Source organism: Nerophis lumbriciformis, linkage group LG04 (genome assembly GCF_033978685.3).
Source record: "Nerophis lumbriciformis linkage group LG04, RoL_Nlum_v2.1, whole genome shotgun sequence".
In the NCBI taxonomy this organism is placed as follows: domain Eukaryota; kingdom Metazoa; phylum Chordata; class Actinopteri; order Syngnathiformes; family Syngnathidae; genus Nerophis; species Nerophis lumbriciformis.
Genome location: NC_084551.2, coordinates 64437501 through 64453644, shown reverse-complemented (window position 1 = coordinate 64453644; position 16144 = coordinate 64437501). Strand labels below are relative to the sequence as shown.

The 16144-nt window shown below is 44.3% G+C and overlaps 1 protein-coding gene across 2 annotated transcripts; it reads right to left on the bottom strand.

Annotated features, from left to right (window-relative positions):
- Window positions 1-921: 921 nt before the first annotated feature.
- LOC133593780 (uncharacterized) lies at window positions 922-6949 on the bottom strand. Of its 2 annotated transcripts, XM_061946491.2 has the most exons (5): window positions 6521-6949; window positions 6210-6419; window positions 6089-6139; window positions 1702-1852; window positions 922-1633 (listed from the first exon to the last, which is right to left on the bottom strand). In XM_061946491.2, the coding sequence occupies exons 3-5, from the start codon at window positions 6126-6128 to the stop codon at window positions 1060-1062; spliced, it is 765 nt and encodes a 254-aa protein (XP_061802475.1). In that variant the 5' UTR covers window positions 6129-6139; window positions 6210-6419; window positions 6521-6949; the 3' UTR covers window positions 922-1059. The 2 variants fall into 2 exon arrangements, with proteins under 2 accessions (XP_061802475.1, XP_061802466.1); XM_061946482.1 differs by lacking the exon at window positions 6521-6949 and having other exon boundaries at window positions 6210-6479.
- Window positions 6950-16144: the final 9195 nt, after the last annotated feature.

Here is a 16144-nt window from a genome sequence, read left to right as displayed (position 1 = left end):
CGCAGTGCGCTCACGAAAGGGGTGGGGCTCACCCTGGTTGATATAGACAGCAGCTAGGACGGTGGCCATGGAAGTTGGAACCCGCTAAGGAGTGTGTAACAACCCACCTGCCGAATCAACTAGCCCTGAAAATGGATGGCGCTGGAGCGTCGGGCCCATATACCCGGCGGTCGCCGGCAGAGAGACGCGCTTGGAGGTGCGCTCAGCGCGGCTCCCATATGATTGCGCACTGGTGTGCGTCTGGGTCGTGACAGCGTGGCACGCGAATGTCTGTGCTGCATTGGATCAGTCTCCTTTCTTTAACAGGCAAAAGCTTTATAACCTCACTAATGCCTTGCATCGTCTATATTAGATATATAACAACGGGCGGGTGCGGGCGGATGCGGTTCTGATCAAATGTTAGATCGGGTGGATTGCGGATGGTTGACGACTTTGTGATGCGGTTGCAGATGAAATAATTGCCTATCCGCGCATCTCTAATGTATATATATATATATATATATATGTATGTATATATATATATATGTATGTATATATATATGTATATATATGTATATATATATATGTATATATATGTATATATATGTATATGTATATATATATATATATATATATATATATATACATATATATATGTATGCAGTACATCAGATATTGCATTCATTGCTTAAGCACTTATGGTAGATGCTAACTGCATTTTGTTGCTTATGTGCAATGATACAAAAAGTTGCATCTTATCTAAAAATGCCATTCTGATTCATGGATGCCTTTGTCATTTTTATTCAGGTATGTTCCCTTTAAAGTTTTTTAATATGTTTTTACTAACCAACACAAAAAAAAACAAAAAAAAAAACACTTCGCACCGTACAGTTTTGTAATAAGTCACAAGTTGGAATATTTTGTTGATGTTTTTATTTTTAGATGGAAGACTGCTTGGTCACAGACCAACACTGAGTACTACTGTAAACATTTCCATGAGCATGAGGAGCGAGTGTCGCCTCCTGTTGACAAACCATGAGAGTTGCATGCTCATGTTTCAGTTTGTAGCCAGAGGTTGACTTAGTTGGTTGTGACGAAGGACTGGTAAAGGGCGATCAGACGGTCCTGGAGGTCCTGGGCGAAGGGGTCCAGGGTTTCCCTCAGCTCACCAACGTAAGGAGTGGCGAGGTCTCTCACCTGCTGGGCTCTCTGGGTCAGCTCCATTTGGACCTTTTCGGCCAGGGGGCTCACGCGCTCCTTGAAGGTGAGCAGGTGCTGGTCCACCCTCTGCTTCAGGTCATCGGTGTGGGGACCGAGCTGAGCCTGCAGATCAGCAACGCTCTGCTCCAGGTTGGCCTTCAGCTCCTCGGTTCTTCTAACCAGCTCGGTCTTCAGGGTCTCGGGATCCATGGCGAGCAGTTGGTTGATTTCGGCCTGGAGCTGATCCACCCTCTGCTGGACCTGGACTCTCATGTTCTCGGTGTAGGGCTCCAGCTTCTCGCGGATTGAGTTCAGCTCCACGGTCACCTGTTGTTTCAGGGCGTCAGCCTCGGCACTCACGGTGATGATCATCTCCTTAGCGGCGGGGGGGAGCTGCTCGTGCAGGGTGACGGCGTACTGGTTGGCTACGTCGCTGCCTTGGGCCAGACGTGCGCTGCAGGAGAGAGGACCGTTAAAGAATACAAACCCTCAGCCTCAAACGACTTCCCAAACGTGTCGTACCTCATTTCCTGTCCGAACTCAGACTTCTTGATCATCTGGAGGGTGTCGTCAGCGGTCTGGGTGGCCTTGGCCACGTACTCCCAGAAGGCGTCGGTCAGGACCTCCAACTGAGGCTTGGGGGCATCAGCGTAGAAGACGTTGGCATTGCAGCCTGAAGCAAGAAGATGACAGAAAATGTGTCAAAGACTAGACTAAACTTTGATTAATCTCTTACAGGGCTATTCTACTGGAAATCCAGCCCAGGAATGATACCATAACCGCCCCCCAAGTTCAGTTTAAAACTTGGTAGACAAACATTTTTGCAGCAACTTCCTAAAAACACTACAGTGCAAGAGGAACTTGGACTTGGCAGATCCTTGCATTGACATTTTAACTTTGCGAGTAAACACTGTCGGCCAAACTCGTGATTCACAGAAGTGAGGCGTTCCTCAAGGCACCCCTTTAAGTCCTCTCTTTTTTGGTAGTTACAAATCGTTTCCCACATTGTTATTAACGTAACTCTGGTGTTACTGTCGCGTGTTAACTTCAGATGCAGTCAGTAGGCATTACTTCAACTTATTTAGTTACACTCGTGGTCATACTTGCCAACCTTGAGACCTCCGATTTCGGGAGGTGGGGGGGTGGGGGCGTGGTCAGGGTGGGGGGGCGTGGTTAAGATATATAGGGCGGCATGGCGTAGTGGGTAGAGCAACCGTGCCAGAAACCTGAGGGTTGCAGGTTCGCTCCCCGCCTCTTACCATCCAAAAAATCGCTGCCGTTGTGTCCTTGGGCGGGACACTTCACCCTTTGCCCCCGGTGCCACTCACACCGGTGAATTGAATGATGAATGATAGGTGGTTGTCGGAGGGGCCGTTGGCGCAAATTGCAGCCACGCTTCCGTCAGTCTACCCCAGGGCAGCTGTGGCTATGAAAGTAGCTTACCACCACCAGGTGTGAATGAATGATAGGTTCTACATATAAAGCGACTTTGGGTACTTAGAAAAGCGCTATATAAATCCCAGTTATTATTATTATTATTATAAGAGGGGAGGAGTATATTGACAGCTAGAATTCACCAAGTCAAGTATTTCATACATATATATATATATATATATATATATCTACATCCTGAAAATATGCAAACAAAACTGTGTTCGGATAATTGATACTTCAAACTTGCATAAATAAATATTAAGGAATATAACATAACTTGGATCGGTTCGCAGCTGAGTGTGAAGCGACTGGGATGAGAATCAGCACCTCCAAGTCCGAGTCCATGGTTCTCGCCCGGAAAAGGGTGGAGTGCCATCTCCGGGTTGGGGAGGAGATCTTGCCCCAAGTGGAGGAGTTCAAGTACCTCGGAGTCTTGTTCACGAGTGAGGGAAGAGTGGATCGTGAGATCGACAGGCGGATCGGTGCGGCGTCTTCAGTAATGCGGACGCTGTATCGATCCGTTGTGGTGAAGAAGGAGCTGAGCCGGAAGGCAAAGCTCTCAATTTACCGGTCGATCTACGTTCCCATCCTCACCTATGGTCATGAGCTTTGGGTTATGACCGAAAGGACAAGATCACGGGTACAAGCGGCCGAAATGAGTTTCCTCCGCCGGGTGGTGGGGCTCTCCCTTAGAGATAGGGTGAGAAGCTCTGCCATCCGGGAGGAGCTCAAAGTAAAGCCGCTGCTCCTCCACATCGAGAGGAGCCAGATGAGGTGGTTCGGGCATCTGGTCAGGATGCCACCCGAACGCCTCCCTAGGGAGGTGTTTAGGGCACGTCCGACCGGTAGGAGGCCGCGGGGAAGACCCAGGACACGTTGGGAAGACTATGTCTCCCGGCTGGCCTGGGAACGCCTCGGGGTCCCACAGGAAGAGCTGGACGAAGTGGCTGGGGAGAGGGAAGTCTGGGCTTCTCTGCTTAAGCTGCTGCCCCCGCGACCCGACCTCGGATAAGCGGAAGAAGATGGATGGATGGATGGATGAACATAACTTGGCTTCTGAGAGCTTCAAATTGTAGTGAATAAAATGCTAAAGTTGTTGATAAACAAGCAATTATTTTAATAATTAAATATGGTCATTTTAAATGAATTATTATGATAATTTAAAATTAATTATTTTAATGTAAAATTCTATGGCTGGATGTAATAAGGAGTCAGAAAAAATAAAAATACAATTAATTTTGATGTTTTTAGCAAAATATAGTAAACATGTGTTTAGTTTTTTAAAATTTTTTTATTAATAAATATCTATTTATTTTTAGGTAAGATAAACATAATAATACAATGTATCTCTAGTCTGGATGATTTAGTTCTTGTCACCCTGTTGTCCTCCCGTAGTGAAAAAAGGCTGTCCTCACTCAGGTCCGCATGGAGCTGGAGGGGGCGTGGCCTCCAGCTCCGGCTGAAAATCGGGAGATTTTCGGGGAGAATATTTGTCCCGGGAGGTTTTCGGGAGAGGCGCTGAATTTCGGGAGTCTCCCGGAAAATTCGGGAGGGTTGGCAAGTATGCTCGTGGTGTTCCTCAAGGTTCCATTTTAGGTCCTCTACCTGGGCTATTTAACTGGTGGCCTGTTAGTTCAGTTCAAAAACTTTTAAGAGACTCTTTCTTAACAACACTAGCGTGCTATCGTTGAGATGATCTTCAACTAGCTTTTTTTGGCAGAAGGTCCGTAACTCTGGCAAAATATACGGACCAAAATCAAACGTCTACTGTTGAGGACACTGGTTCTCAGGAATCTACAAAATAATACTAATAGTTAGGGCTGTGAATCTTTGGGTGTGCCACGATTCGATTCAATATCGATTCTTGGGGTCACGATTCGATTCAAAATCAATATTTTTTTATTCAACGCGATTCTCGATTCAAAAACGATATTTTCCCGATTCAAAACGAGTCTCTATTCATTCAATACATAGGATTTCAGCAGGATCTATCCCAGTCTGCTGACATGCAAGCAGAGTAGTAGATTTTTGTAAAAAGCTTTTATAATTGTAAAGGACAATTGACTGCAATAATGTCAATTTGTTTTAACTATTAAATGAACCAAAAATATGACTTATTTTATCTTTGTGAAAATATTGTGTTGTCAAGCTTATGAGATGCGATGCAAGTGTAAGCCACTGTGACACTATTGTTCATTTTTATTTATTTTTATAAATGTCTAATGATAATGTCAATGAGGGGATTTTTAATCACTGCTATGTTGAAATTGTAACTAATATTGATACTGTTGTTGATAATATTCATTTTTGTTTCACTACTATTGTTCTGTGTCTCCTCTCAATTGCTCTGTTTATTGCAGTTCTGAGTGTTGCTGGGTGGGGTTTGGTTTTGGAATTGGATTGCATTGTTATGGTATTGCTGTGTATTGTTTTGTTGGATCGTTTAATTAAAAAAATCGATTTTTAAAAAAATGAGAATCGATTCTGAATCGCACAACGTGAGAATCGCAATTCGAATCGATTTTTTCCCACACCCCTACCTAATAGTAAATGGAGAAGTCTGGCCCCTCCAAGCTCCGCCCTTTAGCTTTCGGAAAATGTGGCCCCCCCCAAAACAATTTAGTTGAATTCTAGTAGATCGACTGCAGACCCTCTTGAGATTCATCCAAACCTTAGAAGTTGCAGTCGCCACAATATCCTTCAGAACTCTGCCACTTATCTCCTACTCAAGGGATCTTTGGACAGTGGATTCCAAACCCATTATTCTAAAGATCACTTCAACAAGTTGCGCCTGTTTGCCTTTTTTCTTTGGCTTTCGTGGGTTGGATGGAAAAGGACAACAAAGGTGTAAATGTAACAAAAACCTTTTATCCTACCAAAGAATGAGGGTAGATCGACTGCAGACCCTCTTGAGATTCATCCAAACCTTAGAAGTACAAGTTGCAATTGCCACAATATCCTTCAGAACTCTGCCACTTTTCTCCTACTCAAGGGATCTTTGGACAGTGGATTCCAAACCATTATTCTAAAGATCAGTTCAACAAGTTGCGCCTGTTTGCCTTTTTCTTTGGCTTTCGTGGGTTGGACGGACCAGCTTCAACAAGGGAAAAGGACAACAAAGGTGTAAAGGGGCCGTTGGCGCAAATTGCAGCCACGCTTCCGTCAGTCTACCCCAGGGCAGCTGAGGCTATGAAAGTAGCTTACCACCACCAGGTGTGAATGATTGATGGGTTCTATATGTAAAGCGACTTTGGGTACTTAGAAAAGCGCTATATAAATCCCAGTTATTATTATTATTATTATTATTATTAAATGTAACAAAAACCTTTTATCCTACCAAAGAATGAATGTGGACAAACCGCTCAATAGCATAACACTCCAGACTGTGTTTACTAAAACAACATTTAAACTGTCTTAATACCAGCATCAAGACACCATGCAATATAATAATAATAGTGGATTAAAATGGACTCACCAGTGAAAACGGCCAGAACTAAGACGGCAAGGACCTTCATGGTTGATGGATCTAAGTAACAAAAGAAGACCATCGGGTTAGCGTTCGGCAGGCAGAGAAGAAGGTTCCGCGTCTTTCTTACCTGTGAGATTCTCTGAGAGTGAACTCTGCAGTGCTTCTGCTCAGCCGATGTTCTCCCGCGGCTTTTATAGCAAAGCGCTCGCTAATGATCCCAAAGTCCAGGTGCCTGCTGCCTCGCTGTAACTCCGCTATCTTCATCGATGTCGTGTAGCGACCCCGTTCAGGCACATGCGGTATCACCGCGGCAGATTGGATGTTCCTTCTCATCGCTCTGCGGTTTACATAACGTTTGATTCGAGTTGACTTGCCTCTTGATTACATATCCATAAAAGTCCAGTGTTGCATACCGGGAACCTAGCAAGAAATTCTTACATTCTGCTGGGTCAAAGTTCCGATGACGGTCCCTGTGAGTCAGTCGGGGCCAAAGGTCATCAGATTGTGCCTCCGTCAGCCTCTCAAGGAGGAACAATGGTGACATCTGCACACTTTGTTCCCTAATTCCAACCAGACAACAATGTTGATTCATCCTAGTGTCTGATCACCAGGAGTTGTCATTTACCACATAAATGGCCTTTGGACACCCGTTAGTTTAATTTGGTGTATTTCATATGTGGTCTCTTTATTAGGGCCCGCATGGCCCATTGTATAAGGACTCCCAAAGGGAGTCCTTATGCAATGGGACATAAGGACCTATTGAATTTGTAAGGTTTTATTATTCTTTATTCTTTATTCTTCCGCCGCCACATTAAACTGTAATTTGACCCACTTAACATGCTTCAAAACTCACCATATTTGACCCACACATCAGGACCTGCGAAAATTGCCTTTTTTTAAAAAAAAAACCCCACAAAACTCAAAATTGCGCTCTAGCGCCCCCTAGAAAAAAAAACTAGACTACCTGTAACTCCCACTAGGAAGGTCGGAGAGACATGAAACAAAAACCTCTATGTAGGTCTGACTTAGACCTAGTTTTCATAATTGTATATCATCGGGCAAAAATCAACAGGAAGTTGGCAATTCCCCCTTCAAGACAAAAAAAGTACTAAAAACAGTCACTTTTGCCTCTTTGAGCTGTAATTTGACCCCCTTAACATGCTTCAAAACTCACCATATTTGACCCACACATCAGGACCTGCGAAAATTGCCTTTTTAAAAAAAAAAACGAACCACAATTGCGCTATAGCGCCCCCTAGGCAAAAAATTGCGCTCTAGCGCCCCCTAGGAAAAAAAAAAACTAGACTGCCTGTAACTCCCACTAGGAAGGTCGGAGAGACATGAAACAAAAACCTCTATGTAGGTCTGACTTAGACCTACTCAGTGGCCTAGTGGACCTACTCAGTGGCCTAGTGGTTAGAGTGTCCGTCCTGAGATCGGTAGGTTGGGAGTTCAAATCCCAGCCGAGTCATACCAAAGACTATAAAAATGGGACCCATTACCTCCCTGCTTGGCACTCAGCATCAAGGGTTGGAATTGGGGGTTAAATCACCAAAATGATTCCCGGGCGCAGCCACCGCTGCTGCCCACTGCTCCCCTCACCTCCCAGGGGGTGATCAAGGGTGATGGGTCAAATGCAGAGAATAATTTCGCCACTTTAACTTTAACTTTAACTTTTTCATAATTGTATATCATCGGGCAAAAATCAACAGGAAGTTGGCAATTCCCCCTTCAAGACAAAAAAGTACTAAAAACAGTCACATTTGCCTCTTTGAGCTGTAATTTGACCCCCTTAACACGCTTCAAAACTCACCAAACTGAACGCACACATCAGGACTGGCAAAAATTGTGATCTAATGAAAAAAACCTAACCCCAAATTTAAAAATTGCGCTCTAGAGCAATTCTTGAATACAACGGAGAAAAAACTGCTCCTCGGGAGAAAAAAATGACAAAACTGCCTGTAACTCCCACTGGGAAGGTCGGAGAGACATGAAACAAAATCCTCTCCGTAGGTCTCACTTAGACCTACATTTCATAAATTGACAACCCCCAGCAAAAATCTACTGGAAGTTTGCTATTCCCCCTTCTAAACAACATTTTTGTAAAAACCGGTCACCTTTCTTCAAACATTATCTCCTCTGAGCGTGTTTGTCGTTTCGGCTTCAAACTAACACAGGAGACTGATTGAACCCTTCTGATTAAAAGTTATTGAAAGAGTTTTAATAACTGCTCCGGTTTTGATTTTATGACCCTTCAAAGAACCGCTGCGCTAATGCTGCTGCACTGCTGTTTTTTTAAGATGGCTGCTTAAAAGCAGGAAGCACCAGCATGGCCAAACTATGCAGACAAGGTAGGTACACTAGACAAAAGTATTGGGACACTTCACAATAAAAGTATACAAAAGTATTGGGACACTTAGGACTAGCACCTGCCAAATACGCGGGCCCGAACAACGCTGCTTGCAGCTTTAATTATTCTTTATTCTTTATTCTTCCGCCGCCACATTAAACTGTAATTTGACCCACTTAACATGCTTCAAAACTCACCATATTTGACCCACACATCAGGACCTGCGAAAATTGCCTTTTTAAAAAAAAAAACGAACCACAAAACTCAATTGCGCTCTAGCGCCCCCTAGGCAAAAAATTGCGCTCTAGCGCCCCCTAGGGAAAAAAAAAATAGACTGCCTGTAACTCCCACTAGGAAGGTCGGAGAGACATGAAACAAAAACCTCTATGTAGGTCTCACTTAGACCTACTCAGTGGCCTAGTGGACCTACTCAGTGGCCTAGTGGTTAGAGTGTCCGTCCTGAGATCGGTAGGTTGGGAGTTCAAATCCCGGCCGAGTCATACCAAAGACTATAAAAATGGGACCCATTACCTCCCTGCTTGGCACTCAGCATCAAGGGTTGGAATTGGGGGTTAAATCACCAAAATGATTCCCGGGCGCAGCCACCGCTGCTGCCCACTGCTCCCCTCACCTCCCAGGGGGTGATCAAGGGTGATGGGTCAAATGCAGAGAATAATTTCGCCACACCTAGTGTGTGTGTGACAATCATTGGTACTTTAACTTTAACTTTTTCATAATTGTATATCATCGGGCGAAAATCAACAGGAAGTTGGCAATTCCCCCTTCAAGACAAAAAAAGTACTAAAAACAGTCACTTTTGCCTCTTTGAGCTGTAATTTGACCCCCTTAACACGCTTCAAAACTCACCAAACTGAACGCACACATCAGGACTGGCAAAAATTGTGATCTAATGAAAAAAAACCTAACCCCAAATCTCAAAATTGCGCTCTAGAGCAATTTTTGAATAAAACGGAGAAAAAAACTGCTCCTCGGGAGAAAAAAATGACAAAACTGCCTGTAACTCCCACTGGGAAGGTCGGAGAGACATGAAAATAAAATCCTCTCCGCAGGTCTCACTTAGACCTACATTTCATAAATTGACAACCCTCAGCAAAAATCTACAAGAAGCTTGCTATTCCCCCTTCAACACAACATTTTTGTAAAAACCGGTCACCTTTCTTCAAACATTATCTCCTCTGAGCGTGTTTGTTGTTTCGGCTTCAAACTAACACAGGAGAGAGATTGACCCCTTCTGATTAAAAGTTGGTGAAAGAGTTGTGATACCTGCTCCGGTTTTGATTTTATGACCCTTCAAAGACCCGCTGCACTGATGCTCCTGCGGTGCTGTTTTTTTAAGATGGCTGCTCAAAAGCAGGAAGCACCAACGTGCCCACACAATGCAGACAAGGTAGGTACACTAGACAAAAGTCTTGGGACACTTCAGACTAAAAGTAGACAAAAGTATTGGGACACTTAGGACGAAAACTAAACAAAAGTATTGGGACACTTAGGACTAGCACCTGCCAAATACGCGGGCCCGACCAATGCTGCTTGCAGCTTTAATTATTCTTTATTCTTTATTCTTCCGCCGCCACATTAAACTGTAATTTGACCCACTTAACATGCTTCAAAACTCACCATATTTGACCCACACATCAGGACCTGCGAAAATTGCCTTTTTAAAAAAAAAAAACGAACCACAAAACTCAATTGCGCTCTCGCGCCCCCTAGGAAAAAAATTGCCCTCTAGCGCCCCCTAGGAAGAAAAAAAAACTAGACTGCCTGTAACTCCCACTAGGAAGGTCGGAGAGACATGAAACAAAAACCTCTATGTAGGTCTGACTTAGACCTACTCAGTGGCCTAGTGGACCTACTCAGTGGCCTAGTGGTTAGAGTGTCCGTCCTGAGATCGGTAGGTTGGGAGTTCAAATCCCGGCCGAGTCATACCAAAGACTATAAAAATGGGACCCATTACTTCCCTGCTTGGCACTCAGCATCAAGGGTTGGAATTGGGGGTTAAATCACCAAAATGATTCCCGGGCGCAGCCACCGCTGCTGCCCACTGCTCCCCTCACCTCCCAGGGGGTGATCAAGGGTGATGGGTCAAATGCAGAGAATGATTTCGCCACACCTAGTGTGTGTGTGACAATCATTGGTACTTTAACTTTAACTTTAACTTTTTCATAATTGTATATCATCGGGCAAAAATCAACAGGAAGTTGGCAATTCCCCCTTCAAGACAAAAAAGTACTAAAAACAGTCACTTTTGCCTCTTTGAGCTGTAATTTGACCCCCTTAACACGCTTCAAAACTCACCAAACTGAACGCACACATCAGGACTGGCAAAAATTGTGATCTAATGAAAAAAACCTAACCCCAAATTTAAAAATTGCGCTCTAGAGCAATTTTTGAATACAACGGAGAAAAAACTGCTCCTCGGGAGAAAAAAATGACAAAACTGCCTGTAACTCCCACTGGGAAGGTCGGAGAGACATGAAACAAAATCCTCTCCGTAGGTCTCACTTAGACCTACATTTCATAAATTGACAAGCCCCAGCAAAAATCTACTGGAAGTTTGCTATTCCCCCTTCTAAACAACATTTTTGTAAAAACCGGTCACCTTTCTTCAAACATTATCTCCTCTGAGCGTGTTTGTCGTTTCGGCTTCAAACTAACACAGGAGACTGATTGAACCCTTCTGATTAAAAGTTATTGAAAGAGTTTTAATAACTGCTCAGGTTTTGATTTTATGACCCTTCAAAGAACCGCTGCGCTAATGCTGCTGCACTGCTGTTTTTTTTAAGATGGCTGCTTAAAAGCAGGAAGCACCAGCATGGCCAAACTATGCAGACAAGGTAGGTACACTAGACAAAAGTATTGGGACACTTCACAATAAAAGTATACAAATGTCTTGGGACACTTCAGACTACAAGTAGACAAAAGTATTGGGACACTTAGGACTAGCACCTGCCAAATACGCGGGCCCGTACAACGCTGCTTGCAGCTTTAATTATTCTTTATTCTTTATTCTTCCGCCGCCACATTAAACTGTAATTTGACCCACTTAACATGCTTCAAAACTCACCATATTTGACCCACACATCAGGACCTGCGAAAATTGCCTTTTTAAAAAAAAAACGAACCACAAAACTCAAAATTGCGCTCTAGCGCCCCCTAGGGGAAAAAAACTAGACTGCCTGTAACTCCCACTAGGAAGGTCGGAGAGACATGAAACAAAAACCTCTATGTAGGTCTGACTTAGACCTACTCAGTGGCCTAGTGGACCTACTCAGTGGCCTAGTGGTTAGAGTGTCCGTCCTGAGATCGGTAGGTTGGGAGTTCAAATCCCGGCCGAGTCATACCAAAGACTATAAAAATGGGACCCATTACCTCCCTGCTTGGCACTCAGCATCAAGGGTTGGAATTGGGGGTTAAATCACCAAAATGATTCCCGGGCGCAGCCACCGCTGCTGCCCACTGCTCCCCTCACCTCCCAGGGGGTGATCAAGGGTGATGGGTCAAATGCAGAGAATAATTTCGCCACACCTAGTGTGTGTGTGACAATCATTGGTACTTTAACTTTAACTTTAACTTTTTCATAATTGTATATCATCGGGCAAAAATCAACAGGAAGTTGGCAATTCCCCCTTCAAGACAAAAAAAGTACTAAAAACAGTCACTTTTGCCTCTTTGAGCTGTAATTTGACCCCCTTAACACGCTTCAAAACTCACCAAACTGAACGCACACATCAGGACTGGCAAAAATTGTGATCTAATGAAAAAAACCTAACCCCAAATTTAAAAATTGCGCTCTAGAGCAATTTTTGAATAAAACGGAGAAAAAACTGCTCCTCGGGAGAAAAAAATGACAAAACTGCCTGTAACTCCCACTGGGAAGGTCGGAGAGACATGAAACAAAATCCTCTCCGTAGGTCTCACTTAGACCTACATTTCATAAATTGACAACCCCCAGCAAAAATCTACAAGAAGCTTGCTATTCCCCCTTCAACACAACATTTTTGTAAAAACCGGTCACCTTTCTTCAAACATTATCTCCTCTGAGCGTGTTTGTTTTTTCGGCTTCAAACTAACACAGGAGAGAGATTGAACCCTTTTGATTAAAAGTTATCGAAAGAGTTTTAATACCGGCTCCGGTTTTGATTTTATGACCCTTTCAAAGAGCCGCTGCGCTGATGCTGCTGTTTTTTCAAGAAGGCTGCTTAAAAGCAGGAAGCACCAGCGTGCCCACACAATGCAGACAAGGTAGGTACACTAAACAAAAGTATTGGGACAATTCGGACTAAAAGTAGACAAAAGTATTGGGACACTTATGACGAAAACTGAACAAAAGTATTGGGACACTTAGGACTAGCACCTGCCAAATATGCGGGCCCGATAGAGATGCGCGGTTTGCGGGCACAACCGCGGAGTCGGCGGATTATCCGCGGATCGGGCGGATGGAATTTTAAAAAATTAGATTTTATCAGCGGGTCGGGTCGGGTCGGGTCGGGCGATTGAAATAAAAAAAAAATTGATTTTAAATAGATTCAGGCGGGTGGCAGTTAAACCAATTCGGAAATATATATACATAGTTAAATGTTGTTACCCACATACGAAAAACGAGCAGGCACCTGCAGCATATGCCACAACAGAAGAAAAAAAAAAAAAAGAGATGGACACTTTTACGGAGCGGAGAAGGCCCCCGACGCCTCGCCGGGGTCCGGGACCGAGGCCCCTTCCCCCGAGAGGGCCCCACCGGGAGCCGTAGCTGAGGCGATCCGCGAGAAGGGCCCGACGCACGTCCAGGGTCACCACCGTGCCCACCGCACCGACACCCCGCCTCGTCCGCCTTCGCCGCGGCCGGCGTCACGCGCAGCAGGTATGCAGCTTACCTGCCCGCCACCCCTGTTGCCGGGGGCGCGTAACAGGGGTCACTCCGCGCGCAGTGCGCTCACGAAAGGGGTGGGGCTCACCCTGGTTGATATAGACAGCAGGACGGTGGCCATGGAAGTCGGAACCCGCTAAGGAGTGTGTAACAACCCACCTGCCGAATCAACTAGCCCTGAAAATGGATGGCGCTGGAGCGTCGGGCCCATATACCCGGCCGTCGCCGGCAGCGAGACGCGCTTGGAGGTGCGCTCAGCGCGGCTCCCATATGATTGCGCACTGGTGTGCGTCTGGGTCGTGACAGCGTGGCACGCGAAAGTCTGTGCTGCATTGGATCAGTCTCCTTTTTTTTAACAGGCAAAAGCTTTATAACCTCACTAATGCCTTGCATCGTCTATATTAGATATATAACAACGGGCGGGTGCGGGCGGATGGCGGGCGGATGCAGTTCTGATCAAATGTTAGATCGGGTGGATTGCGGATGGTTGACGACTTTCTGATGCGGTTGCGGATGAAATAATTGCCTATCCGCGCATCTCTAGGGCCCGACCAATGCTGCTTGCAGCTTTAATTTATTTTTATTTTTTTCTATAACGATTGAATCAAGAATACGCTTGTTTAAAGTCCAGCGTTCTCAACATAGAGCTGTTATCTTGCGCTATCTGGACACCATTCAGTGTCTGCCCACATTTCCTCACTGCTTTTTCTTTGCTTTTGGACAATCTGAGGGAAAAATATAACTATTGAAAGGACTTGAAATATTCCTCGTAGTGAAAAATGGTTACCAACCTTTTTGAAACCAAGAGCTACTTCTTGGGTACTGATTAATGCGAAGGGCTACAAGTTTGATACACACTTAAATAAATTGCCAGAAATAGCCAATTTGCTCAATTTACCTTTAACTCTTATGTTCTTATTAATAATTAAAGGGGAACATTATCACAATTTCAGAATGGTTAAAACCATTAAAAATCAGTTCCCAGTGGTTTATTATATTTTTCGAAGTTTTTTTCAAAATTTTACCCATCACGCAATATCCCTAAAAAAAAGCTTCAAAGTGCCTGATTTTAACCATCGTTATAAACACCCGTCCATTTTCCTGTGACGTCACATAGTGAAGCCAACACAAACAAACATGGCGGAAAGAACAGCAAGCTATAGCGACATTAGCTCGGATTCAGACTTCGGATTTCAGCGGCTTAAGCGATTCAACAGATTACGCATGTATTGAAACGGATGGTTGTAGTGTGGAGGCAGGTAGCGAAAACGAAATTGAAGAAGAAACTGAAGCTATTGAGCCATGTCGGTTTGAACCGTATGCAAGCGAAACCGACGAAAGCGACACGGGAGAAAGCGAGGACGAATTCGGCGATCGCCTTCTAACCAACGATTGGTATGTGTTTGTTTGGCATTAAAGGAAACTAGCAACTATGAACTAGGTTTACAGCATATGAAATACATTTGGCAACAACATGCACTTTGAGAGTGCAGACAGCCCAATTTTCATCAATTAATATATTCCGTAGACATACCCTCATCCGTGCTCTTTTCCTGAAAGCTGATCTGTCCAGTTTTGGAGTTGATGTCAGCAGGCCAGGGAAGCTACACTCTTAGAAATAAAAGTGCTAAGTAGAACCATATATGGTTCTTCGGCTCGTCCTCATAGGAGAACCCTTTTTGGCTCCAGGTAGAACCTTTTTATAAAGGTTCCACCTGGAACCCTTTTGGAGGGTTCTACCTAAAACTGTGTGTGTAAGGTTCCACCCAGAACCCCCCATGAGAGGTTCTACAAAGAACCCACGCAAGGAGTTCCACTAAGAACCCTTTCATGTTTCAAGGGTTTCATCTGGAACCCACACAGGGAGTTCCACTAAGAACCCTTTCGTATTTCAAGGGTTTCATCTAGAGCCCACACAGGGAGTTCCACTAAGAACCCTTTTGTATTTCAAGACTTTCATCTAGAACCCACGCAGGGAGTTCCACTAAGAACCCTTTCGTATTTCAAGGGTTTCATCTAGAACCCACACAGGGAGTTCCACTAAGAACCCTTTCGTTTGTCAAGGGTTTCATCTAGAACCCATGCAGGGAGTTCCACTAAGAACCCTTTCATGTTTCAAGGGTTTCATCTAGAACCCACACAGGGAGTTCCACAAAGAACTCTTTCATGTTTCAAGGGTTTCATCTAGACCTGACACAGGGGGTTCTAAAAACATCCCTTTTCAAAGGTTTTCACCGATAACCGTCTTGTCTTCTGAGGGTTCTATAAAGAACCATATTGTATTCTACAGATCAGTTTAGTTCATATTATATTGTGGTCATTTATCATGTTGACATTGAACAAACATTCAAAACATTTTAATGAGAAAAACATTTATTTAAAGATAGGCACCATTATTGGCAAATGTTATCAGGAAGTATGTCCCTGGTGACACAGGATCTTACCCATGCTTTCAACAATCCCTGAAGAACTCTTTCTTCCAAAAACGGTTCTCTGGATCAAAATAGTTCTTACTGGAACCCTTAGTGTTAGTGAGAACCCTTTTAAAACCAATTATTCAGAAAAGGGGTTCTAAAGGGTTCTCTGGATCAAAATGGTTCTTACTGGAACCATTAGCGTTACCAAGAACCCTTGAAAAACCCTTTCTTCGGGAAAGGGTTTTTCAGAAGCAAATGGTTCCAGTTAGAACCTCAGCCCTTGTAGAAGAACCCTTTTAGAACCCTTATTTCTAAGAGTGTAGGGTCGATAGGGGGTTTAGCTCGCTCGTCTGCGGGAACAAACTGCCGCCATTGCTTGCCGTGCTACCGAGGTCCTTTGTCCCTGAATT

Bases quoted from the DNA above. Each gene is read 5' to 3' on its own strand.
- LOC133593780 (XM_061946491.2), bottom strand. From the start codon at position 6,128: ATGAAGGTCCTTGCCGTCTTAGTTCTGGCCGTTTTCACTG. The intron at 1,853-6,088 runs GTGAGTCCATTT...TTCTTGCTTCAG, and splicing joins AGTTCTGGCCGTTTTCACTG to GCTGCAATGCCAACGTCTTC. The intron at 1,634-1,701 runs GTACGACACGTT...TCTCTCCTGCAG, and splicing joins GAGTTCGGACAGGAAATGAG to CGCACGTCTGGCCCAAGGCA.